At 40.2% G+C, this 25,089-nt stretch overlaps 6 protein-coding genes across 8 annotated transcripts; 3 read left to right on the top strand and 3 right to left on the bottom strand.

Moving 5' to 3' along the window:
* Positions 1 to 1,177: 1,177 nt before the first annotated feature.
* On the bottom strand, positions 1,178 to 5,653 carry LOC108135257. Of its 3 annotated transcripts, XM_041709257.1 has the most exons (4): positions 4,006 to 4,359; positions 2,376 to 2,609; positions 2,219 to 2,265; positions 1,178 to 1,772 (listed from the first exon to the last, which is right to left on the bottom strand). In XM_041709257.1, the coding sequence occupies exons 3-4, from the start codon at positions 2,229 to 2,231 to the stop codon at positions 1,501 to 1,503; spliced, it is 285 nt and encodes a 94-aa protein (XP_041565191.1). In that variant the 5' UTR covers positions 2,232 to 2,265; positions 2,376 to 2,609; positions 4,006 to 4,359; the 3' UTR covers positions 1,178 to 1,500. The 3 variants fall into 3 exon arrangements, with proteins under 3 accessions (XP_041565191.1, XP_017111417.1, XP_017111426.1); XM_017255928.2 differs by lacking the exons at positions 2,376 to 2,609; positions 4,006 to 4,359 and adding an exon at positions 5,447 to 5,653; XM_017255937.2 differs by lacking the exon at positions 2,376 to 2,609 and having other exon boundaries at positions 4,006 to 4,357.
* A 1,905-nt stretch (positions 5,654 to 7,558) lies between these two features.
* LOC108135249 lies at positions 7,559 to 8,989 on the top strand. Its single transcript, XM_017255918.2, has 3 exons — positions 7,559 to 7,734; positions 7,790 to 8,215; positions 8,277 to 8,989. The coding sequence occupies exons 1-3, from the start codon at positions 7,691 to 7,693 to the stop codon at positions 8,650 to 8,652; spliced, it is 846 nt and encodes a 281-aa protein (XP_017111407.1). The 5' UTR covers positions 7,559 to 7,690; the 3' UTR covers positions 8,653 to 8,989.
* A 184-nt stretch (positions 8,990 to 9,173) lies between these two features.
* Positions 9,174 to 11,128, bottom strand: LOC108135239 (ER membrane protein complex subunit 2-like). Its single transcript, XM_017255905.2, has 4 exons — positions 10,967 to 11,128; positions 10,421 to 10,829; positions 9,798 to 9,954; positions 9,174 to 9,735 (listed from the first exon to the last, which is right to left on the bottom strand). The coding sequence occupies exons 1-4, from the start codon at positions 10,998 to 11,000 to the stop codon at positions 9,454 to 9,456; spliced, it is 882 nt and encodes a 293-aa protein (XP_017111394.1). The 5' UTR covers positions 11,001 to 11,128; the 3' UTR covers positions 9,174 to 9,453.
* A 518-nt stretch (positions 11,129 to 11,646) lies between these two features.
* Positions 11,647 to 15,290, top strand: LOC108135284 (xylulose kinase). The gene is made up of 6 exons (XM_017255969.2): positions 11,647 to 11,850; positions 12,292 to 12,413; positions 12,971 to 13,798; positions 13,857 to 14,078; positions 14,618 to 14,807; positions 14,866 to 15,290. The coding sequence occupies exons 1-6, from the start codon at positions 11,791 to 11,793 to the stop codon at positions 15,100 to 15,102; spliced, it is 1,659 nt and encodes a 552-aa protein (XP_017111458.1). The 5' UTR covers positions 11,647 to 11,790; the 3' UTR covers positions 15,103 to 15,290.
* LOC108135275 (splicing factor 3A subunit 1) lies at positions 15,215 to 18,237 on the bottom strand. The gene is made up of 7 exons (XM_017255958.2): positions 18,032 to 18,237; positions 17,747 to 17,911; positions 17,515 to 17,686; positions 15,989 to 17,454; positions 15,754 to 15,932; positions 15,481 to 15,651; positions 15,215 to 15,425 (listed from the first exon to the last, which is right to left on the bottom strand). Exons 1-7 carry the CDS (start codon positions 18,138 to 18,140, stop codon positions 15,324 to 15,326), a joined length of 2,364 nt encoding a protein of 787 aa, XP_017111447.1. The 5' UTR covers positions 18,141 to 18,237; the 3' UTR covers positions 15,215 to 15,323.
* Positions 18,238 to 19,058: 821 nt separating this feature from the next.
* LOC108135751 (peroxidase) lies at positions 19,059 to 24,534 on the top strand. The gene is made up of 11 exons (XM_017256594.2): positions 19,059 to 19,341; positions 20,397 to 20,493; positions 20,717 to 21,050; positions 21,112 to 21,298; positions 22,157 to 22,338; positions 22,401 to 22,966; positions 23,400 to 23,571; positions 23,628 to 23,795; positions 23,872 to 23,989; positions 24,043 to 24,205; positions 24,387 to 24,534. Exons 1-11 carry the CDS (start codon positions 19,266 to 19,268, stop codon positions 24,415 to 24,417), a joined length of 2,094 nt encoding a protein of 697 aa, XP_017112083.1. The 5' UTR covers positions 19,059 to 19,265; the 3' UTR covers positions 24,418 to 24,534.
* The last annotated feature ends 555 nt before the right edge of the window (positions 24,535 to 25,089 follow it).

Below are 25,089 nucleotides of genomic sequence, written 5' to 3'. Positions count from 1 at the left end.
CACCCTATGCAGTATTCCCGAGATTACGGAAATCAATTTCGACTCTGACGTAGGCAAAGTGTCCACTCGGATAAGTGGACTTGTTATAATGGCTAGAGTGTAAATTCGTTTTGAAAAACAGCTGTAATTAAACCCCCAAAACTAAAGCGCTTGGTTTCTTATCTTCGAGTTCCAAGAATAACAATTTTGAAAGCAATATATTCTATTTTTTCTAAAAAAAAAAACACAATAGAATACTACTTTTTTATTGGATTATTCTTATCAAGGTTTTAAGAAATAAATGCTAATAATTGTAAACTAACTCAGACGCAATCAGCCTATTATTAATAACAAAGTCTATTCTGTTCTTAATTGCTGCTCGATTTCTTATGAAGTCTAGTGGAAAATTATATAACTATTTTATTCTGTTATTTTTCATTTCAATGAAGAAGTCAAAATATTTTAAAAGTCTGCTGTTACGACTAGTATATAGAATAAGATAGAAGAGATCTAATAATAATCTTAGAAATAATTATAAAATATTTTAAAGAAATCGTCTGAAGCATTAAAAATTTCTATAAAATTTAAATACTTCAATCAAAATAAAAACACCAAACGATTTAAAGCTTTTATTAATTTTGATGATAATGATGTGAACCGCGTTTTTATTCTTTCTTTTGTAAATTTCAATTACTTTTTTTAGCAATTGGTTCGTTTACCCATTCTAGCAGGGGGGTTGTTCATTAACTTTACTTTCTAACGTGCCATTCGGCCATTTTCGCCAACGTTACCCAATGATTTGATTGCATTCAATTTTATTGGATGCCCGTACGCTTTTAGCGCGGCCATAAAGAGGGAAGAATTTTAATCAAGGCACCGAAATGGGAATTACGCCATCAACCCTCATCGGAAAACCTGGCCAAGGGATGCTGGGTAAGGGTTGCAGCTGGCAGCGGGGGATGATTGTTACCTTAAATTGGTCCAGAATCAGGGGTTGCGAAATTCATTATGTGCAGCTGATGGTCTAATTGGTCGCCTTCAATTCTGAGTAGTATCTCAAAAAGAAGTGGCCGATGCGTTGTGCGTGATAAACATTTATTATACCAGCTTCTGTTGATAATTGTGATGATCTTGTAGTCGGATTTTATTGCACATAGCGGATGAGTTCCCTTAGGGTTTTATTAACAAAAGACAGCGCTTTATAGGCAAGTATTTTGTTTATTACATAAACTATAATTGTGATATTTCATAAGACTAAACTTATGAGAATTTGCACATCCTAAAATACAATCCACATTCTATAGTTTGGCATGCGCAGTCACCGTCGCACTCTTATTGCACCGAGAGTTTTCAAACTCTTTTTTTTATAATAACCACACAGTCTGCGATTTGGTTCTATTTACAATTACGTACTATTTACAAATAGTTAAATCTACGCTCGTTTATGTACAAGACTCTACTTAATACCGTCAAGGCTGTACCTATATACAAGAAACCTGTGCCTTTGTCATGGATCTGGCCTCAGAGCGATCCCACCTTCTCCATGAGATACCACGGCAGGAAAACGGAGGCGGCCACCACGGCCACGCAGGTGGCACACATGGCCACTGTCGCCGAGAGGCTTGTGATCGAGAAGTGGTCCTCCTTGTCCTCGAGCTCCTCATGCGGATGCTTCTCGAACTCCAGGACCTCGACATCGAAGCGAAACCGGACTTTCGATTCCGGAGAGTCCTTGCGCCACACCAAATGGCCAGAGGACTCGCGGCGCTCCAGACTCCATTTCGGATCGTGAACTAAAACGTAAATAAACAAAATCATCATTAAATATAAATAACTAAAAATAATCAAACTCTAAAGGAAACTTTTCGAGCAAGGACTTCCGAAATTAAAAAAAATAAAAAGTGGTTTCGAGAAAAACGCATTTTGGTGCTTGTATTCCTAAATAGTTATACTTAAAATTATCAAACAAAAATCGAATAGCCTTGTTGAGAATGAAATTTGGATAAGTCAAAAAAGTTCGACACACAGCAGTTTTACATTATAAAGAAAAATCCTAGAAGTATGCTTTAAAATGTATTTCCTGACATCACCTTAAGCTGATCGTGACACTTTAACTGAAAGTTGTTAATCAGCTATTTTTAAAATTATGGTTTCCAAGTGATTGTGATCTGTCTACAACTTACAAAGTAATATATCCTATTTTTGATGTCAAGTTAATTGTTTTAATTTAAATATTTACCTGATCCAGTCATTGTGCCTTTTTTGGAATAGATTCAACTCGGAACCCTGAAATGGCACAAAAAATTTCATTGAATAAATTAAAAGAAAAGCATTGCGTATGTAGACACCGATTAAATGAAGTGTTTGTTATTGTACTTCGGGAAATGTGCTGATACCTATGAGTAATCGGCCGTTCTAGGTGAAGTTCGACCATCTAATTAGCATTCCAGGCACACGATCAATTAGCGCTCACACTTCCCGACAGCCGCGAAATTAAAATGGAACACGGTGGTTAAGTGTGTGACCCTGTCCTTCCATTGCTCAAATGTCGCCAATGAATAAATTGGACGCTGCCCGGAGCGAAGCTATATATTCCCATATGAACACTTTGTGTATGATATTCCATTAACCTGCAGTGAGTTGGCATAGACTTTAGTCGGCTGAAATTCCACTCAGTTAAGATTCTCACACATGTGTAGACAGGTGGGGAAGACGCCACCTGACTTTTTACTTTTCCCTTGTTTGCACGTTGCTGGCATTGATTTTATTTTATTTTACTCTCTTTTTTGTCATGAGAAAAGGTGGTTCCACACACGAGGGCATACAGCAAAAATCAATCACTATTAACACTTTGTACCGGTGGCAAAAAGTTTATCACATGCGGTGTTTAGGTAATCAATAATTGTAAATATTGCAATTTTGATAAGCACTGAACGAGCGAGTGACCAGGAAATTACCAAAGAATTGCTTATCTAATTTTCAGGTTTTATTGAACTGAGCGTAATTCTATAAAAAAGGGTGCGGAGCCATTTATTGTCTTAAAATTAGTACCAGGAAAAAATTTATTCGATTTCTTACATAACTTAACTAAAGAAAAAATAGGAAATAACATCTTTTAAAACATAAAACTGATAAAAAAAAATCTAAAAATAACTATGTGCTATGAGTTTTTTAATAAGAGTATAATTATTTAAGTTCTTAAATTAAATGTTGGTTTATTTTATCATTTTAACTAAATACGTTGAACCATTTTCGTAGATTTGTAACTTACAGTTACGTCAATGCCTTGGGCCGTGACACTATTTTAAATGAAATGGTAACCTTGCCTATACATATGTACATACACATATCCATAAGATAGACTGAACGTCAAAAAACAACATGATATGTTATGGACTTTAATTTAATTTAGCAATATCCTTATCTTTAGGCTCTAGTGATTTGGCTAATATTTAAATTTGTAGGAAGTCTATTTGGGGTAAAAACAGCTGCGATCGCAAAAAAAAAAAAAAAACTCGTAACGTGCATGACGCAAATCGAGCGAAATACAAAAATAAACAAAAAGAAAGAAGCAACAAACAAATTAAAAGTTTCGTATTGCCCTTTCAGATACCCGGTACTTAACAATTATTTTTAGATTGTTCTTTCAGCTGGTCTCGTATAATAAATCAAAACTAGCAAACAAACATAGTCTGATTCTGCTTGGGGATATTAAATAAATCAATACGCCCTGTTGTTAAGGGGTATAAAAGAATCTGAACACATGCTGCCTTCGTTTTTGAATGCGGTTTTGCATATTTTACTTAGTGCTCGTACTCCGAAATGACATCGAGAAAGGTCGCCACGCCAAATTAGCATTCGCGTATTGTCGTTTGGCCTTGAATTTCGGCATTACGACAGCTTACAAAACCGCTTCTCCTCTAGTTACAAAAGTTCCACAAGATCTATTTTATTTGCTTGAAAATTCCAATATTTAGCACATATGGTGACGGTAGAAATAAACCCTTCAGCTTGGTATTTGCTTACGTTGGGGAGCACTCTGTGAAAGTGTCTAATATTTGCCGTGGCACTTTTAAAACACTATAAACTATATCTATACTGGTTTTGTTTCTGCTCCGAACAGTAAGATTTTAGCACATTTCGCCACCGTAAGATAAACTTTGATGATTGCGCGGCCGATCGGCACGGAAAGTGATCAGAGTCTATGGCGTTTTGCGAGTCAGACAGGGCTTTTTTATGGACTTTGGTCTTATACAATGTGATTCTTTGTGACTACTACGCAAGTATCTGCATTAAAATACCGCTTACATACGAATGCCCCCGATCGTTTTTGCAAGGCATAAAGTCTCGCACGATCTGATGTATTGGTGTTTTTAATTGGTTTTCCTATTTTTGTTGCCGCTCTGATAAGATTCACAAAGAAACGCCAACGTCAGCTGAGCACTTTTAATCAATGAACTCACTCGGTTTCGCAGATGCCCATTTCCACTTGAGCCCGTCCACACAGTGTGCACTCGCTAAAGTAAACACAAGTTTGAAAGAGTGTAGCGATACATTTTGGCTAACGCTTTGACATTTAAGCTTTTTCAGTAAAAACCTGCTTTGCTCAATGCCGTTCATTATGCACATTCACATGCACATCCACGCTCCACTGTGTACAGTAAAGACGCTTAGATAGTGAAATATTTTCCACAAGTGCGAGTCGCAATCCGACACACGGCGGCATTTAAATTCACTGGAGGTAAACACGCGCCTGCGATAAGAGCAAAAGACCTCTTTCGGTGAATTTGATGTATGTTTGTACATACCGAGTACATCGTATGTTGTCAGTTAGTCAATAAATATTAGAGGGTTTGCGCACAGAGAGAAATTTTGTTTAATTAAAATCATTTAAAAAAAAGTGTGATCGACATAAATATCATAGTTTTCATATTCAAATAGAAAAATGTTTTCAAATAAGAAATATCGACATGTTACGGTGTCGCAGAAATCTATTTCAACCAAATTCGATTCGTTTTTGCAAACAAATTCTTAGAATTTTTTAAAAGTATTTTACATAATAATCAGGTAAACAGTCAAACTAAATAATCATTTTGTAACAATTAAAAATACACAAAATTTATAATTTTTAACAAACAATCACAAACTGGACACGAGTTTTGAATAAAAATTTTTAAATATTAATACACATCTTTATAGTGACGTATACATTTTTTTTCATTTATAACGAATTTTTGGTTAATTTTGTGTTTGGTTAATTTTTGTTTGATAATCGTGTTGACACAGACAAAATCGAATTGGGTACGAATTTTAGTCATATTTTTCCCCTGTGTTAGAATCGATTTTATTGTTGTTTGGGTGGTGCCACTGGCAACCCGAGTAATCAATAACAAATTCAATTTTGCTTTAGCTATGCTCGATGTTCGATTGCATTTTTATGTAAACCTAGTCGTGTTTTTGTTATTACCGCTGCGATTTGAAGTGACTTGATTTGCGACTCGAGGCCAAGCGCCGATTGAGAATTAGTCAACAGCTGTGCACCGTTGCAAAAAACACTCGCACACACTCTCGAAAAGTCGATTCGATTCGAATCGGATCGATCTTGTTGAGCTTTTGCCGTGTGTAGGCCGCGCCGAACTATTGGGGTCTAGAGCTTGGAGCTGACTGCCGATGAGTGCTCGCTATGCTCCATCCCAATTCCAGCCGCAGCCCGCCCCAGCGGTACCAGTAGCAGTACCAGTACCAGTACCAGGCCGCCGAGAGCGAAAGTCCGCGGGGGCTCGCCGTATTTCATCGCGCTCATGCTTAGTGGTATAGTAGTGCTTTGGCCACTTGTTCGACTCGCTTGAGAGTGCTTATGGGTAAATTAACTTAATGAATGAGTGAGTGATTCCCCAGTACAAAGCTTACAGACAGCCAAAAAGACGTCAACTTGGACAGGCACGATCACTTGTTAGGTGTAACCACAGTAATCTCTCTTATCCAAACCACTAAAATAATTTCTATACAAATAGTAACTAAATGTTATTCTTAAATTTTCCCACTTTGTAGTTTGTAGTTATACATTCTATTATGTAAATGACATATTCAAATAAATTTGTATTTAATAATTTTATCATGAATATGAAAAATACATATAAAGGTAAACATACGTTTACAAAAAATATATATGTCGTAATGGGGCTAGCAACACTATTGAACAGTCTTTAAGATATGAATGAATACTTTTAAATTAAGGTTTTATATAGTTATATATTATTTATAACACAGTAAATGTTGCTTAATATCAATTTTTGATAGACATATAAGAGTTTTTGTTGTAAATATCTTGAACCAATTGGCCAATGCTATGTCTTTGGGCCTTCATTTTAAATAGCTTATAAAATAATGGAACAGAAGGTCGAAAAGGGAAATATGGGTAGAACGACTCGACTGATGATCCTGAATATGTACTTTATAGGATTGGAAATGCTTCTTTCTATCGGTGGCATGTCATTCCTAAAAACAATATACGCTTTTAAGCTATTATTAACGGGTATAATAAATGAACCTACTGCCGTGCTGTAAAGCTATATTATGTCACTTAATCAACATATTTTCACGATTTCTTTATGTTTCCGCCTGCAATCGACTTGACAATCGGTCAACGCTTCTAGCGCATATAAATAAAAGTACATAAAATAATTACTTGCGTACAAAGTGTAAACAAATTTTACAGAGTTTGTTTACACTTTTTACACCCTTACAATTAGTATTATTTAATATGCACAATCAGGAGAAATTTAATCAATATGTTTTAACAGGAAATATAAAACCAATTGTTCAAACCAACGTAATAATAAATAATGCTTTTGAGAGTTTCAGACTTTGATAAAAGCACTAAAAATTCTCGGTAAAATCTAAAAGAGAGCATGAGATAAAAGTTTTACGCCGTAAACTCCTCTTACTGAAGGTATATAAAATTTGATAAGAAGCATGATAAGTAAATAACCAAATGGTACTCAAAACGTTCACAAGAACTAGCATACCACGTCGTTAGAAAATTCCAGGACAGAGTATCAGCATCAACAAAGAGAAAACAATAGAGTTCCTCGTACTTTGTTTTCTTGTTCTCGACCCATGTACGTTTGTATTCATGCTTACTAATCTGAGCGAGTCACTGAACACTTAAAAAAATGGGTAGGCAATTAAAATGTTTTCTTATTTTTTATCTTTTTCTTATAAGACAGCTAGTCTTATACTTTTATTTAGAAGTAAATAAAACTAATGAAATATTGCTGTTAAATAAAATTCTTTTGTATCAAAGAGTAGTCTTTAATATTTAAAAGTTTTAAAATATGATTTTTAAAACTTTTAATGTTTTTAAAGCGCCTCAATAATTTTTAATATTTAAAAAATTAAGAGACAAGGGATTCTTAGCACTTCAATCGTCTAAAGGCAATGAAAATATTTTAAATATTTTTTTGAAGTGTATTTTGAGTGCGCTGGGTAAATGTGACCACCGAGATGACAATTGTTTCAATACGCACACATATTCGAGTGTTTGCTTGGGGAGCGGAAGACTCAGATAATCTGTGCGAAGCGAGAATCAAGTGTCACTTTTTTCTCAGTCTGCCACTGACGTTGGACCAAAATATAGACGGTCTCCCAATCCGAAGTGGAATATACTGAGAATAGGATTACTTACTAGTTATGTGGATTAAGCGCAGTTATGTCTGGAACATCGACTTCTGAACGCTCCAACTCCGAAGACAGGTAAGACGTTGGACACCCACGCTTCCAGAACAGAGCCTCCATATCCCGGTTCCAGCCCATCTAATCCCGGCCTGACGGAGGTGCTCAGGACCTGTGCAAACATTCAGTCGGTGGAGAGCTTGAACTACGAATACAACGACGTTTTTCTGACCGGTCCCAGCAACGGTAGCAAGATGCTTTCGCCGAATCCGTACTCCTTCATCTCAACCAGCAGCTGTCCCAGCGAGGATGTGTCATTTACGGAGAGCATTCTGGAGGACAACGGCCGTATATCGCTGGCGTATGAGAACCTGAAGACGATACCAAAACGTCTGGCAGACAAATTTGCGGCACAGACACGGTTTCTCGATCTCAGCCACAATGATTTCCGAAATCTCAGGTTTCTCTCGTTTTTCGAGGATCTGGACACTTTGATACTGGACCGCAATGTGAACCTGGACATAAACACTTTTCCCTATTTGCCGAGCCTGCGGATTTTGTGGTAAATTTAAGGGATTGATTTTATAAGAAATTCCAAGTAACAAGGCACTTTTCTCTCACAGGATCAACAACTGCGACATTGCTAATATTACCGACTGGATTCACCGTATCGAGCGGCAATGTCCCGCGCTGGATCAGCTATCTTGCATGGGCAATCCTGGCATTCGCACCGTTTTTGGGGGCCAAGGACCCCGCGAGTACATCCTGCAGGTGCTGCCCCAGCTGAAATACCTCGATGGTCTGCCGGTCTGCCCGAGCAGCGGGAGTGGTGGCCACACGGCGCTCTCCTCCTCGCAAGGACATGGCCAGGACTCCACCAGCAATTCGGAGAGGCCACATGCCGCACCTGCACTCACATTCAAGGACTTTTTCCGGTCAAAGCATTCGAGGAAATCGCACAGTGGACGGACCTACGGCAACGGCTCCTCGACAAATTGATGTGCTCCGCCAAAGGGAGGGGGGTATTCCACTGATTGCATTCTGTCCCATTGTTGGACTATTTTTAACCGTCCGCTGGATTATCAGCGCTGCCCTCGGATGCCCTGCAGTCGTCGATTGCACCTACAGTACGATGCAAGTAAATATGCATATGATAATTGCCTTGCACAGACGTATATCAATAAGCAATTGTATGGCGACGGACACGAACAAGCCAAGTGAGAATTAATCTAGTGCATTAAAGCAATTTTTACAAAAATACGAGTCAATGGACTCTATGAATAGTCAAGTAAACAGTCCGTATATGTATAACGAATAAATGTTCTTTTTAACAGCAGTATGAATGTCGTACAATGTCCGATTAATGTAACATGTGAATGCAATTGAGTTGCCGATGGATGAGCTTTTGTTTTCGAAATTAAGGTCATAAAAGAGAAAAAACAGAGCACTGAAATACAAGCGAGAAGTCGCATTTCAATGCTTCTGCATTGCAAACGAATTAAAATAGGTTAGGAAGATAATTGATTTTTCTAAATTTATTACAGGACTATTTTCGCATACCTCAATGTTCAAGGTTATAAATTATCCGAGTTCTAAGCCGTCACCGATACTTTAACAAAAAAATACTAGCTCGGATGCCACTGACTATAAAATTCTTTTTACTCCCGATACTTTAAATGTTTATCTATGTAACTTGCTTAAGAAACAGAAACTGGAAACCCATTTCTGAGAATATTTGGAATCATTACTTTCTGGCATCTATTGCACAAATGATGTGATATCCATTAGTGCTTATATTGGTCAATTCGATTTGATTTCCAGGTTTCCTAAGGCAGCCTCCAATGAAAGAATCAGTTTGTCGTTGTTCTTGATTGTGGATTGTTTGGTAGTGTGCTCCGAAACTTGTTCGAGGGCCCACTGACCCAGCTTTTGCAGCTCCTTGCGTTTTGAGCTCACAGCTCGGGAGTTGGCCAAAAAGTTGCAGCACAAGTAAATGCCATAAAGAGCTCGCAAGTTGTGGGGGTTCAGCTTCAAGGCCTGCGAGTAGTAAGTGCGAGCTGTTTCCACGTTCTCAACGCCACCCTGGAAGAAAAGGATTACGTTAGAAGAACTGTTCTGGGCAACAATTGGTATTTTTGGGTCACCATTGTGTAGCGAATTTCCGCCAGTCGCTGATGTATCAGATGGCTATGGGGATTGTGCAACAGGACCTCCTCCATGCAGAAAGCCGCCTTGCCGAACTCGCCCTCAGCCATGTACATCGTGCACAGCTCGTGCCAAGCCTCCTGATCAGACATAAACCTGTAGCAATCAGAAATAAGTGGTTAAATATTTGTCGCAATGGGTATTAGTTGATGAATATCTGATGTGTGCAAGAATGTTAAGAAAATCGAAAGGGGTTCACTCAGAGAATTATGCGAATCAATCTCTAATTTTAAATAAAGTAAAATTGAATAAAAGTAGAATTGAAGAACAAATTGACTATTCTGTAAAAACAATAAAGTTGTGTATTACGAAGTAAATCTTGTTACTCTAAAATAAATAAGGATAGGCAGTTAGTTTCAGAACCAATTCAAAAGCAGTTTTTTCAACCTAATGGTAAGCCATTTAAAATTGTTAAATTACACTAAACCGAAAAATTGAAATAATTAAAGTACCGAACTAAATTTTCGCTTAATTGTGAATGTACCAATTAGTAAAAGCAAGCCCTTGACTTTAACATAAGGATACTGTTCAATTGTTTCTTCAGTAAAATGATGAAACCTACTTCTTCAGATATTCGTTGAGCTCCTTGATGGCATCCAAGCGACGGCCGCGGGCCTTTAGGATGGCAATCTTGCGCTTCCTGGGCGCGGCATTGGTCTCGTCCTTGGCGATGATGGCGTCCAGGACCTCGTCGGCCTCGTCGTACTGCTCCAGGGCTTCGTAGCGCATCGCCTTGAACTTCATCACGCGCAGGCTGCCCGGGAACTCCAGGGCCAGCTGCTTGGTGCACTGGGTGGCAATGTCGAAGCGGGCGGTGTCCAGGGCCGCGATGATCACCTGCTCCAGGATGAGGTGGCGCTCGTTGCCGGTCTTGTGGACCTTGTCCTCCAGAACAGCCACCCACAGTTGCACCACCTCCTCGCTGTGGCGACCGGTCTCTTCGCGCCACTTCCTGAACTGATCCCGCACATCTACAAGGACCCAAGGATTATGATTCGGCAATTTTCATTCATGCCCCCATTTTCGGTCCACGAAAAGCAGGGACACATGCCAATTGGAACCACTGACGTGTTCGCCCGCATTTAGCCGGGAAAAGCGGAAAACTCACCCGACCAGCTCATCTCCTCGTAGTTTAACGACATGCTCACTCAAGCGGACTCGAATATCACCTCAATTTGACTTAATTTTCCAATTATAATCTACAACTAGCGATTTCCTTCCTGGCACAAAATGATAATAGCTAAAAAAGTGTGACAGCGCAATACACCGTTAAATAATACCAAGTATAAGCGGAACGGGTCTGCCAACCTAGCCCCAAAAAAGTATCGAAGTTTCAGTGTGACCGTTGTTCGATGCCTAGAAATACACTATATCAGGTGTGCTAGGCGCCCTTTTCAAATCATAAAAGATTTCACAATTTTCAAAAAAAATATTGCAAAGATTAACTAATCTAGATTTATAGAAACTGAACTCATGCCTGGTAGCAAAATATCTTTATATGTCTCCTATATTAATTTTTGTGGTGTCCTTTTCAGCAACCCAGTGGCTGCTGAAAATTTGTAGTATATTTTGGCTGAATTTGCAGCAATTCAAAATGTTTTTAAAAATACTGAAATAAACGTTTTCTTCTTCCAATGAACGCCTACTATTATAGGTTAATTCTTAACTTTTTTCTGCCTTGGTAATCTAATGATTTTAAAGTGCAGTACTAAATATAGATAGGCTAAAATTTAAAAAACGCGCCAAGCAGATCTGAAATAGGGGATTTTCTAGCAGCAGGCAACAGTCACACTGTCACTTGTTTCAATACCGTCAACACAAATACTCTCGGCTTTTCGTACCAAATTCCAAGCCGTGGGCTATCGCGCCGCTTTGCTGGATTCGGAGCGTCAGACGATTTGGGGCATCCAAGAGCACCGGAAGTAGTCAGCAATGGGTCCGCCAAAGCAACTGAAACGAGCCTTCCTGGGCTTCGACTTGAGCACGCAAAAGGTGAGAACCGGAGAACCGGAACTGCCCACGTTGTAGCTTTGTATGTGAGATGCGGAGGCGTCTGTACGGTGACTCCAACTTCATCTCATCCAACTACGTGGGAATGGTGTCGCTGGAAAAGGTCAACCGAACTTGGGAACCTGTTTTGCCCCTGAAGACAAACTATTCTTATCAGTGACTGCGACCCGGGGCTCGATTCTACATTCTCGCTTATCTGCCAAAGCCGCGGGCACAAACAATTTAACTATTATGGTTTGATTATTAAAATTCATGTTCGGATGTATTGGCCAAGGGCATTATCTTAATGGGCCGCAATAACTTTCGCAATTCCTGAATGACGCCAGCGGTGACTCCTAGTTGCCCTCTGGTTTGGTTTGATCGTTATTTTCGAGGTGTGTCTCCTTGGTGTATCTCTAATTGCTGCCCCATTTGCCCTTCCAGCTCAAAGCCGTCCTTCTGAACAGCAAACTTGAAGTTATTGCCGCGGCGGAAGTGAAATTCGACTCCGACCTACCGGAGTTTCGGACGACAGGCGGAGCCAACAACGGTCCCGACAAAAATGAGTGAGTCTGGTATTAAATTAGGTCAATTAATCTCCCAATATTTTGACATTTTCCATTATCAATTAATTAATTACTTATCTAAGAGTTTATCTGAAGATTTAATGGGATGGAATCGAAAATCCTTAAACTTCTTTCGATCAGAGCTCTAAAATGTCATGTTGGAAAAGCATTCTGATCAAAGAAATTGGGACTATAATTTCATTTTAAACATTTTAAAATGTTTCGCAAATTCTGAGGTAATGGCCAATATTAGCGAAAATGGTATCCTCGATGGACCGCGATATTTTAGGATTATTTTTATAAATTTAACAATAAATTAGACTATCTTCAGCTAAAGAATTCGCTCGCTTCAAAGCACTTGCAATACATATTTTAACTATTTTAAGGCTTATGAAGTTGAAATATTTGACAAAAAGTTAAACTATTTTTGGTTTGAGTAATGTGAGTTAGATTCAATGTTTGCTGCAGGGCTCTAGTATTAAACACTAAATAGTTTAATTTTATAGAGAAATATTACGAAATCCTGCAACTCTAGTTACACTAATCCGTCTTAACAGATACTTTGTACAGCCCGTGATGTGGGTGAAGGCCATGGACATTGTCCTGGACCGGCTGGTGATGCAGCAGGCTGATCTTAGTACAGTGGTGGCCATCAGTGGATCCGGACAGCAGCATGGATCGCTGTACTGGTCCAAGCACGGCATCAAGACGCTGCAAAACCTCAATTCCGAGAAGTTCCTTCACGCACAAATCGACGACTCAGCCTTTGTGGTCAACCGCACTCCCATTTGGATGGACTCCACCACGACGAAGCAGTGCCTGGAGATGGAGATGGCCGTGGGGGGCAAGCTTAAAATGGCACAACTGACCGGCTCCAAGTGCTACGAACGCTTCACGGGCCCCCAGATTCGGAAGATCTATCAGAAGCGCTGCCACGCCTACGAGGAGGCCAAACGAATCTCATTGGTCAGCAGTTTCGTATCGTCTCTTTTCCTTGGGTCCATTTGTCCCATCGACTTCAGTGACGGCTCCGGTATGAATCTGCTGGACATTCGCAAAAAGATTTGGTCCAAAGAATGCCTAAATGTCTGTGCACCTGATCTGGACGAGCGCCTGGGTGTTCCGGTCAGTCCGAACACCGTGGTAGGCAACGTATCCAAGTACTTTGTCAAGCGATTTAGCTTTTCGCCCGATTGCAAAGTGATCGCCAGCACTGGCGACAATCCCTCGGCGCTCGCTGGGATGCTTGTGAACAGCCAATGGCTGACCATTTCCCTAGGTACAAGTGACACCCTAATGATGAGCTTAAAGGAGCCACTCAACTGGGAGGAGGGTCATGTTCTATGCCATCCGACTGAAACGGAACAGTACATGACTCTGCTGTGGTAAGAATTGACGCGATATCAGATCACACACATAGTCTAATCCTATTCTCTTTTCTAGTTTTAAAAATGCTTCTTTGGTGCGAGAAGGAATAAACAAGACGGCTTCGGGCGGCAATTGGGAAAAATTCAACGAATATCTAGAGTCCACGCCCCGTGGAAACTTTGGAAACATGGCCGTGCACTTTAACGATATGGAAATTATTCCCAGGGCGCAGGGTGTTCTGCGATGGAGCAAGGAAATCCAACCCAAGTCCCCTGAGGCTGCCAAGGGTGTTATCAAGTAAGCAGACATGTTTTTTTAAACCCATACTATATCATATAGCTCCCATTAAAACAAGCGGCATATATATATATATATATATATATATATATATATATATATATATATATATATATTGCTACTTTCCTAATTTTAAATTTTGTTTCTTAAATTCTTTTAATAGTTTAATAATTCAGTATAACTCTTAATATACATAGCTGCCATAGCAACGATCGAATAATTTAGCTGAAAGTCATTAAAGCTTCAATGTTTTTTAACATAAATCTAAATTTTGATGTTTTGAAGGGTATATAAAATTCGACTTGCCGAAGTTTGCTTTCTATCATGTTTTTTAAGGGAACGAATAACAAAAAGTTTGTTTAAAATATGAGGTAGTCGTCATAAACAAGGTCAACAAAAACTAATCATCTGTTAATTGTTTTTCTTAGAATGCTAATTTTGTGCACCTGTCGCGCTAGTATTTATTTCACCGTTGTAATAATGATAGGTGTTGATTTTTTAAATACTTGTAATACTTCTTTAACATTTCTGAAAAACAGATTCAGCTCGCCTCAAATAGAAATTCGCGCCCTAATTGAAGGGCAGATGCTGCATCACCGGTCTGTAGCCGAAGACCTGGGCTACCATTTTGGACAAGAAACTAATATTCTGGTCACGGGAGGGGCATCTGTCAACAAATCTATCCTGCAGACAATTGCAGATGTGTTCAATTCACCTGTCTATACTCAGGTGCGTTCTTCTACCCCTTGTCTAAAAGTAAAAATAAAGACTAACTCTTGTGTTGCAGGACGAAGGTCATGAGGCCGCCCTAATGGGGGCCGCTTACAGAGCCGCCTATGCTTTGTACCTTCACGAGTTGGATAAAACGGCCACGCCTCTTTGTTACCGAGATTACATCCTAAGTCTGACTACCAATAAGCTGAACCTTGTCTGCGAACCAAACAAGGACAGCGAGAAAATCTACGCTCCGATGCTACTTCGATATCGCGAAATGGCGCGTATACTGGCCGAACCTTATAAATAGACTTACCGTAAGCCCAACGCAACATTCCGTTTTTTTACTCCATGCATTCCCTGGATTACTCTCCTTTTTATACGTCACCTGAAATTGATAGAACTAAAGTGCAATTAACAAATTCTGTGATTGACAATTTATTACAAATTTATGCGAAACCATATACAAATAAATTTCTATATATGGAGCAATCTTAATTGTGTCTGGTGTTTCTTTACTCTTAGATCCTCCTACTTCTTGCGACCGCCACGCTCCTTAACCTGTAAATGCACCGTGGTTCCATTCACCAGATTGTAAAAAGCCATGGTATTGCTGTCTTTGAAGAACATTCCCTGGAAAAATTAAGTCATTGTAATTGTGTTTCTTGTAGTTAGACATGTTTTGTACCTCATAGAAGATCTTCTGCTTGGCCGGCGGCATGCCAGTTTCATCCTGTAGCTTGGTCTTTAGATTGGAAATCGGTTCAGAGAGTGCCATGGTTACGGCTATCATTTGACCATTTAGCTTCCACTCAGATTTGTCTGAATTGGGCACTAGCACCTGAATTGTAACAGGGCTCTGAAAGTAAACAAGTACACATTAGTTTATGGAGCTCTCTTGGTTTTTACCCTTCTAAAAGCAGATCAATCACATTGAAAGAACTACCAAACCCAAACTCACCTTGTGAGTGGCAACAAACTCGGCCTCTGGGATTAGGTTATCTTCGGAACGGATCTTCTTGGAGGGCGGCTCATCCTCCATTGACATTAGGTCAACAGGGGGAGCAGGAGCAATCTGCTGGGGCGCTCCACCGGGCTGCATGTTCATGTAGCCTCCACCACCGGCTCCAAACGGCGGTTCTGCGAAATATTTAACCATTTATTTTGGATCGGATAGATGTTTTTCATTCACTTACGCATCATGGGTGGACGCAGTTGCATCAGCTGCATCACCGGCTGGGGCTGCTGCGGCGGATGGTGGTGGTGCGACTGGTGGGGCGGCGCCTGCTGATGCGGCGGATGGTGGTGGTGCATATTGTGGTGCCCGTGATGACCACCACCACCGCCGCCTTGGTGGTGCTGAGCCTGGTTGGAGTGACTGTGCTGCGACTTGGTTGACGGCTGCGGAGGGGCCGAGAGCGTGGCCTTGTTGCCCACCGGCTTGGGCCCGATCTTCTCCTTCTCCTCGTCCGGCAGCAGACCCTTGACCTTGTGGATCTGATGGATTTGTTCCTCCAGCGTGATATTTGCACGGGCTGCTCGCGTGGCCGCCTCCACACTGGACGTGTGTCCGTCCCAGGTGACGCGATCGTCCTTCTTGGTCTCCTCCTCACCCAGCTTCTTGCCGATAACCGTCTCCTCATCGCCCACACCGAAGATATCCGTACGGCGCTCGGCCAGCTGCTTAAGACTCGCCTCGATGGCTGTGCCCGCAGCGAAGACATTGTCCTGATTGATTTTCTCCACAGTGTGCTTGTCGCGCTGTTCCACCCAGCGCGGATCCAGCAGACCGATGCGCATGTGCTCCGAGACCTTGGAAGCCGGGATCTTCTCTCCCGTAATCGGCGAGATGAGGTACTCGTCCGTGGGCATGGGTGCCGGCTTTGGTTGCGTCGCTTTGGGATCGTACTTCTTGACCACAACCTTGTCGTGGGAGGGCGGCAGCATGGGCGCCACAGCCGGCTGCAGCTTGGTCGTGGGCGTGTCCTCGTCGCTGGAGGCCTCGTCCATGTCCTGCACCTGATTGTTGTCCCTCTTGGCGCCCGTTGGCTGGGTGTATGATGATACGTTCTTCATCTGAATGCCCACGCGGTTCTCCATCTGCGAGAGCTTCAGTCCGCTGTCCAGATGGCTGGTCACCTGAGCGTCGCCCTCGTCGTCCGACTCGATCTGCATCTCTGTGTCGCCCTCCTCGTCCATCAGGCGTTCCTCCATTAGCACACGGGCACCCACTTCGTCCGGGTTCGTTGGCGGCGGGAAGTTGCCCGACTCAAATGGCTGATAGTCCACCGTCTCCACCACCACAAAGTCATGCCAGTCGATCTGGGCATAGGCCACGCGCTCCCGCTCGATCTTCTCCTCCTCACGGCGACGTTGTGCTTCCTGGTGGCGCTGCCAGTTGGCCCGGTACTTGACGTGGTCCAGCACCAGGTTCATGCTGCTCCTGCCCGGAGCACTCTCTGCGCGCAGCTTGCCCAGCAGATCCTTGGGCGGTATTAGAACCTTGGTGTACTGCTCCAGCAGCTTGGTGAAGTACTGAAAGAGCGAGTGCTGGGGACGCAGGAAGTCGAACTGGAAGTTGCGCTGTTCCCGGCTCATCAGGTTGGTCAGAAACTGGCGGCCATTACGGGCCACAAACTGAGCTGTCAGCTTCACAATGTCCCTAAAATGGGAGGGGTGGAAGGATTAGTGGGCACGGGAGTTGCCTAGAAAAGATACTCACAAATCCAATGCCGAAATGGAAGGTGGATCGGCGATGAACTCGAACTCTGGCGGCGGCTCCTTGGGCACGAATTGCTGCTCCACCACCTGCTTAAGGAGCTCCTGCTGACGCTGCTGGGCGGCACTGGTCACCGCCAGCTGCTTCATGCCCGCAATGGCAGAGATTCCGGCATCTAAAGGGGACAAGAATTACATGAAAACGGGTTTCAGGTTGGAGTGTATTAAAATCTTGCCATTGCCCTCGCGGAACTCGTTGACCTTATGCCTGTAGTAGGCGTGGTAGGGGTCGCCGCCGTTTAGGAAGTTAAACTTCGGATTGCCCAGTTCATTTTGCCGGATCCGGGCCTCGAACTCCGGTCCATTGCGGGCCACAAAACTGGCGGTCTTGTCAACGATATCTAATTGTTAAAACATTGCTAACTGAGTACGGGGAAAACGATGTATCTGTATGGAATTAATATTAGCTGAAGGAAAATAAAAATAAAAAGGTTGTTTTTTTTTTTTTTTGCAAAGGATGCTTCTGACTTCCGGCGGCGGATAGATAATCCCGATGATGGGACCAGACATCGACTTGGGCTGGTCATTGCCGAATTGCTCCTCGGCGGCTTCCGCATCTAAAGCTGGCATGGCTGGTGAAATCGTCCTCTTTTATTGATAAAATTAAGTTCACTTTTCGGAAAACGAAAAAACGCTTGCTTAGATGAAAATATGGTTTTAAGTGTGCCCGTAGCTTGTCTTGACTAAAATCCACCATTCGCACGCAAAATAGTACCAGAAAAATACTGTTGTCTTTTTAAACAATTGTCGAAACGGTAAAATAACCGATTCTTTTAAACCAACACAACCAACAGAAACGGAATTTCTGTTTTTGTTAGAGATTATTTCAAATAAAGATTTGAGAACTATTATAATTTTCATAATTTACCATCTACCTATACATCTGACGTCTTTCTTTGTTTTTAGTAGCTTGCATTTGCCTAAATAATAATTCGGGAAACTTTCGACTTATACTCAGAAAAAAAATATATGATATTTATTAGGTTCTGATTTACTGTCAATAAATTCCGCTTATTAGGCTGTTCCAATATGTTTGAAAATACCGATTCGGTACTGTGTACTAAAACAAACGAACTGGTTCCAGATTGGCACTGTTTTACTTATCGATTAATTTGGCGGCTATTTTAAATTACACGTTCGCCATAAGCGTACACCCAAGCATTCCCAATATCTTATAAAAGCTTTAAAGTTTAAATAAAACAATTTTTCTCAGAAGGTAGATGAAATTCAAAGGCGTGGGTGCAAATGAATCGCTCAGGTGTGGTCGTCATTTGCATACTACATTGTTGTTTAAACTGCTTTGTAGGGGATGCACACACAAACGACTTGATTCACCAAGTCAAAACAAAAATAACATTTGTTTACGTTTGTTCGATTTTTTTATCCGATGAGAGAGTACGCTCCCAAGCCAGATGATGAGCTCCATTATGCGTGATAACGTTCCGACTCATTCTCATCGGATCGATTGTGTCTGAGATTTGACCCAAGCTCAGTTGTCTACGAGTCGCCGAGCTATTGGGACGGTTTAATTGGACGGAATAAGCGGACTTAATCCGAAACAGTCGCAGTTCGGATCACTTCCTTATCAAAACTTGGCGACGTGACTTAAATTCCATTGACGTGTGGGCATTTTGTGAATCACAACCGCCGGGTGCCTGAGAAATCCGTGTTCTAGAACAAAGAAAAAAGACTGCAATGGGTGGCATCAAGTACGTCTGCCTGCTGGCTCTCATAATAGGAGCATCATTATTGACAATAGGCGATGCAAAATGTAAGTCTGATAACAAATTGCCCCATACACTATATACAAATTTAAATTAAGTTTTTAGGCTGAACATTTAGCTTGCTTCGGTTTTAAAAATAGTAGTTTAGTAGACACAAGTATGGTAAATATATTCTAATTATCATGAGGTGTCAAGTATCTCGTGCTTACGTTAATTTCATTTACAATAGGACAGTAAATAACTAGAAAGCTTTAAAACCCCTTCGGCCTACGAGAATAATAAAAGTGTCAATGGTTATATTTTATTTTATTAATTAAACAAGAAGACTTTCAAAAAACGGACGATATTCGGCTCTTTGACATCTATTACGCACGTTAAAATCTAATTATAATTTTATCGACACTAAAAAAAGAAAAACTTGGGTACTCTTTAATCATCCTGTTTTAAAAATTTTCTTTCTTTTTTTGTTGGTGCAAAATAATCTATGGTCAAAGCTCACTAGTTATATCATCATCAATGACTACACTTGTTTTTCCCAACACACGTCTAATAATTGTAGTAAACATTAAAAAAATAATACATATATGAAAACATTTAGCTTATACATATAAAAACATGGCTGTATCTCTTATCTCTAAATAGGGAATCAAAATAATTTTTAAGAAATGTGGCAACAAGTCAATGTTTTTTACTGCTTAAGTTGCAAATTATGTTTCAATATGATTTTAATTTTAATATTACTCTTGACAGGGGATGCACACGATCTTTGTTTATTGGACCACTTTAATAACAATTCACACAAAAGCTATTTTTTATTGTTTGATCAGCACCCTTGCAAAGTAGTATTCCGAAATTGTTTCGATTAAAGTGTTGACAGAACCTAATTTGTGGAATATTCCACAGTAAAATTCAACTATAAGAGCACAAATAAATCATTCCTCCTAAAAATATTTTAAATAAATTAAAGCGGCGCCAAAAAATTATTTTCCCACGAATGATATTAACAAATTCACAAACTTCAAGAATGTCGAGGAAAAACAGTTCACCAACCTTTTGATTTAATTTAAATTTTTAACATCTTTTATTTTTTTTTATTTTTTAGCAAGACGGGATGTCGATGCAGAGTTAAACAGGATTCCTGCTGATAAATGGTTGCAATTGGTCAACTCAGCTATCGATTCTGTGAAAAGACAAAAGAGGTTTGTTAATTTTAAAATATTTCTTTGAAAACCGTTTAAATTTATAAAGTTGCATTGCCTAATTATGGAAGACACACTTCTTTCATTTTTAATAAAAAAAAAAGAAGAAATTGAAAATAAAAAAATACAATGAATTAGTTTTGAAGTTAAGATTTATTCACTTTATATTAGTCTTATTTTTGCTTACATATATTTACTTACAATTCTTTGTTTAAATTTGTAGCCTGGAGGAAAATCTGTTGAACTCCGACATCACTGTTAAGAACGGTAGCCTTTCACACGTCCAACTTCTGGATACATTGCCGAACTTGGCCTCAAAACAGGACAGTGAACTCGCTCTGAAGATCCTGAAGTCCAGCTTGTTCGTTTACAACAGTGAGTGCCTGCCCAATGGAATCAACGGAGATGAGTGTCGCGATTACCTGGAGCAAAAACCACTTCCCGAGGGCAGTAGTCTCCGGACCGAGTGCGAAACCTTGCTCAGGGGAAACCGGGAGGGTCACCATGCTTTCAGAAGGCTTCAAGTGAGCAGTCACTACAAGAACGGATTCTATGATGTATGTATTAGTTGCAAAGAATCTTGTTGTTACCCAATATAAATATACTTAAAATTCTCAGATGTTCCCCAATTCCGGTGGACACAATAGTTTGCCGGCAGCGTGGTCCATTAGTAAGGATCTCTACGAGCCCGATAGCATTCAAACGGCTAAGCAAATAAGGTTCGAGAGCAACGCAAATTTGGGACTGGCTCAATGGGCGCAGTTTGTGGAGCACGATCTAAGCAAACCCGTATCACAATCGATGAGTAAGTTCTTAATCAAAATCTTTACACAGAACCCAAAACATATATAAACTGAAGTCATTACCTTTGAATTCAGTTATCGGTTAGTGTTCTTTAAGAAGCAACATTTTAACGTTGAAGTAACGAAAGACCGATATCTTTTTTTACCATTGCATAGCGTATTATAACTTCAGTCAGAAGTTAGGAACGCAGTGAAGGAGACAATAAAAACTTAAAAATAAGAAAGCAAATATTTTTTTATAGATCATAAATCAGTTTGAAGTTTCATGTGTAGGCATAAGTATTTTGCCAATATACAATACTTATAAAACTAAAAAAATATTGTCCTCCTTTGGCTTCTATGACTTTTTGAAGGCTTTTGGATTTTGAAGTATCTCTGGAGATATCTCTTCCCGAAGGGAATTGGTCTCAGAAATAATTTCTTCTCTAGTTTTTTTTAACGAAACTGTTCTTTTGAGCTGATCTGTTCAAAAATTAAGATATCATCCGCGTTTTGTGGCACAAACACCAAGTCCTTTATACGCCACACATACACATTCAATAGTCAGAAAAAGATTTTGTCAAAATACCTTTAAATATTTTCATGTGATTAAAAGGAAGTTTATCAAAAGAATTAACATGGGAATAAATTTATAGCTTTACTGTCTTAATACATACTATTTCATTATAAAAATATGTTATCAAAAATATGAAGTTAAATGTTTTTAAGTCAATATTTATAATTAAAAATATGTACATTTTCTTAAGAAACTAGAAACTGTTACTAAAAAAATGATGGTAAATGATGGACAATAATTAATTCAGTTGACTTAAAAGCCTATTTCCCCAAATGAATTCAATTAATGATTTTTTCGTTCCCAGGCAATGGAGCTCCGATCGAGTGTTGCAACCGTGACCAGAACAACCTTCAGCCCCGTCACCACCACCCGGCCTGTGCTCCTATTATTCACCAGCCCAGTGGGAAATACGACGTGCCCAGCTGTCTCAATTATGTGAGAAGTGCTCTGGCCGTGGCCGATTGCAATTTCGGTGGCGCCGAGCAGGTGAGAAGAGTTTAGTAGTAATCGACATAGAGAATAACACTGGTTTTCCACGTTTTTAATAGCTCAACCAGGCCACGGGATTCTTGGACCTGTCACAACTCTACGGCTTCACTGCGGCGGCAGAAAATAAGTTGAGGCTCTTTGAGGGTGGTCTATTAAGGTCAACACCACGGGGAGAGTACGACAATGCCCTGCTACCCTTGGCCACTGACACCGAAGGACCCTCCTTCTGCGCCAGGGAAAAAATTGGAGACGGCACCTGCTTTGCGGCTGGAGACTCGCGGGTGAACAGCAACCCCTTCTCGATACTGATCTACACGATCTTCATGCGCAACCACAACCGACTGGCCAACGAGCTGCGTCTCAAGAATCGACGTTGGGGCGATGAAAAGCTCTTCCAGGCAGCCAAGGCAATAAACGTGGACATCTACCGTCGAGTAGTGATCGATGAGTGGCTGCCGGTAGTGCTCGGCGGCCCTTTAGCCATTGCTGTTAAGACACAACAATATACACGTGCCCTAGAGGTATCCAATGAATTCGGGGTGGCCGCGATTCGATTCTACTTGTCCATGCTGCCCAATGAGCTCCAAAATCTGTCCAAGGATAACGTGGTGCATGGAACTGAAAGGTGAGTGGCCTAACTTAATTTTTTTAAAAATTACTTATTTGTAATCTAGGTAGAATCCTATATAAACAGATCAGTCTTTCTAGTTTGATTTTATTAATAGAATTTAAAAATATACGGGAATGTCCCAGGAATCGGTTTCAAACAAAAATTTTGTTAGATTTTTAATAGTATTTGGTTTGTAGACCACCACGTAATTAACAGATTTCACAAAAAAAGTCATACAAAACCAAGATCAATAGGTAAAAAAAATTTATTTTTTGTTTTATTTCAAAGAAGATTTTCTAAAAATGTTTATGTAAGCAAAAATGTTGTTTTAAGCAAATATAATGATATACATGTGTTGCAACTTTAAATCAGAAATGGATTGATTGTCGTCTATAACCTAAACCTCTTTTTAAATCCTTTAAAATATTAACATGTAATTCCTCCACAGAAACAACGAATATGTCCTAGTCACCAAGAATCTACCGACGACCAACCTATTTGAGCTCAAAGAAGAAATCTACAAGCCAAAGCTCGAGTACACGTCGAAGAAGCTAAACGACATTCTCGAGAGTTTACTCAATCAGGAGACCATGAAAATGGATTCCGCCTACTCTGGTGGTGTGAGTCTGTCGATTTTCAGTCCTTCGGTCCAACCAGTATTGAGTTTCATTTGCAGGTCGTCTGGCACAAGGACACCAAACCCACCCATGCCGATATCCTGGCCTTTGACATCCAAAGGGGCAGAGATCACGGTCTGCTGCCGTACCATAGATATGTGGAATCGTGCACTCTGTCCAGACCCGTAAATAGTTGGACGGACTTTGAGAGCCTTATTCCCGAAGATGTAGGTTTTGAAATGAAATGACTGCCTTTCACAAGCCCTATATGAATTTTAATTACTAAATTCCTTCGTTAAAAAGGTGCTGGATAAGCTGAAAACGATCTACAATAGTTGGTCCGATGTGGATCTCATTGTGGGTGGAATTTCGGAGAAGCCTGTTTACGGATCCGTTGGACCCACCTTCAGTTGCATAATCGGTAGGTCCTCCTTACGAAACGATAGATCCGCCATATAAATCATTTATTTATAGGTGAGCAATTCGTGCATGTGCTTAAACATCACGCACAAAAGACGGACCACAAACACATTCGATTAGTGGAGCAATATCGGCATTTGAATGGAACCAAATTGCTCTGCCTGAGCTCTGGACTCTTGGCCGTTCCTCAAAATATCTTCCAGTTGCCATCGGCCAGGTTAGTATTCAATGTCGAAGAAAATAGATCACCTGTCACCCGCCTTTGCATTGAGTCACAGCAGTCTGTACACAACTTGATTCCCATTTGATATTAGACTGAGTGCCGGAGTGATAAGCCCGGCAACACCAATTATCTACAAATACTACTAATGATTGTTTCATTTTGTGTTTCCTTACAGTAATCGACTGGTCTCTTGTGAAGATGTCTAGAGGGTGTCAACACACCGCCCCCTTCCACACTTTGCAAACCAATTTTAGATTAAGATCCAAGCCAAATGAAATTGTAAAAGTCAAAGCTCAATAAATGCCTCAATATCTTGATTCCAATTGTTAAGTGGTTTGCTTACAATACGTTCTGTATAAGTAAACATGGGGCTTGCTGATCGATTGTCATACACTTTTGATAACTCTTAATTCAGCAGCGGCATTGTTAAAGTCACGCAATATTACTACAATCAACGTTGTTACAGAAAGTGTTGCGATAAATGTGATACGTGTATTGCCATTTTCAACAATTTCCATTTTTAACTGTCATGAGGAACGCTTTTTTCTGTTATAGTTAGCAAACATCAACAAAAGGCAAGAATGTCACAATGATTGCCAATAAAAAATTATGACCCAATAAACGAATAAAACTTATTTCTCAGACCTTTGAAAAAATTGTTTTAGAGCGTAAATTTTATATTTACGAATTTTTTTAATTACGAATGGTTCATATGCAAATAAATTATTTTGAAGATAAACGTTTGAGAATGTTGAAAGTTAGGTCATTTCAAAATATTGATAGCCTGTTAAATAGATCAATTATTTTGATAAGAATTTTCATGAATTTGTCGTATGATATTTTTAAACTGATAGCAGACAAAGAAATTTAGGGGTAAT

The sequence above is a fragment of the Drosophila elegans genome, unplaced genomic scaffold, assembly GCF_018152505.1.
Source record: "Drosophila elegans isolate 14027-0461.03 unplaced genomic scaffold, ASM1815250v1 contig_476, whole genome shotgun sequence".
NCBI classification, from domain to species: Eukaryota; Metazoa; Arthropoda; class Insecta; order Diptera; family Drosophilidae; genus Drosophila; species Drosophila elegans.
Note: the sequence above shows the minus strand (reverse complement) of the source record. Positions and strands in the feature narration are given on the sequence as shown.

Bases quoted from the DNA above. Each gene is read 5' to 3' on its own strand.
- LOC108135751 (XM_017256594.2), top strand. From the start codon at position 19,266: ATGGGTGGCATCAAGTACGTCTGCCTGCTGGCTCTCATAATAGGAGCA. The intron at 19,342-20,396 runs GTAAGTCTGATA...TTTATTTTTTAG, and splicing joins GACAATAGGCGATGCAAAAT to CAAGACGGGATGTCGATGCA. The intron at 21,299-22,156 runs GTAAGTTCTTAA...TTTCGTTCCCAG, and splicing joins ACCCGTATCACAATCGATGA to GCAATGGAGCTCCGATCGAG.
- LOC108135239 (XM_017255905.2), bottom strand. From the start codon at position 11,000: ATGTCGTTAAACTACGAGGAGATGAGCTGGTCGG. The intron at 10,830-10,966 runs GTGAGTTTTCCG...GGGTCCTTGTAG, and splicing joins CGAGGAGATGAGCTGGTCGG to ATGTGCGGGATCAGTTCAGG. The intron at 9,955-10,420 runs GTAGGTTTCATC...TGATTGCTACAG, and splicing joins CTCAACGAATATCTGAAGAA to GTTTATGTCTGATCAGGAGG.
- LOC108135275 (XM_017255958.2), bottom strand. From the start codon at position 18,140: ATGCCAGCTTTAGATGCGGAAGCCGCCGAGGAGCAATTCGGCAATGAC. The intron at 15,933-15,988 runs GTAAGTGAATGA...AATATTTCGCAG, and splicing joins ACTGCGTCCACCCATGATGC to AACCGCCGTTTGGAGCCGGT. The intron at 15,426-15,480 runs GTACAAAACATG...TAATTTTTCCAG, and splicing joins AGCAGAAGATCTTCTATGAG to GGAATGTTCTTCAAAGACAG.
- LOC108135249 (XM_017255918.2), top strand. From the start codon at position 7,691: ATGTCTGGAACATCGACTTCTGAACGCTCCAACTCCGAAGACAG. The intron at 7,735-7,789 runs GTAAGACGTTGG...TCCCGGTTCCAG, and splicing joins CGCTCCAACTCCGAAGACAG to CCCATCTAATCCCGGCCTGA. The intron at 8,216-8,276 runs GTAAATTTAAGG...TTTCTCTCACAG, and splicing joins CCGAGCCTGCGGATTTTGTG to GATCAACAACTGCGACATTG.
- LOC108135284 (XM_017255969.2), top strand. From the start codon at position 11,791: ATGGGTCCGCCAAAGCAACTGAAACGAGCCTTCCTGGGCTTCGACTTG. The intron at 11,851-12,291 runs GTGAGAACCGGA...TTGCCCTTCCAG, and splicing joins TCGACTTGAGCACGCAAAAG to CTCAAAGCCGTCCTTCTGAA. The intron at 12,414-12,970 runs GTGAGTCTGGTA...CCGTCTTAACAG, and splicing joins AACGGTCCCGACAAAAATGA to ATACTTTGTACAGCCCGTGA.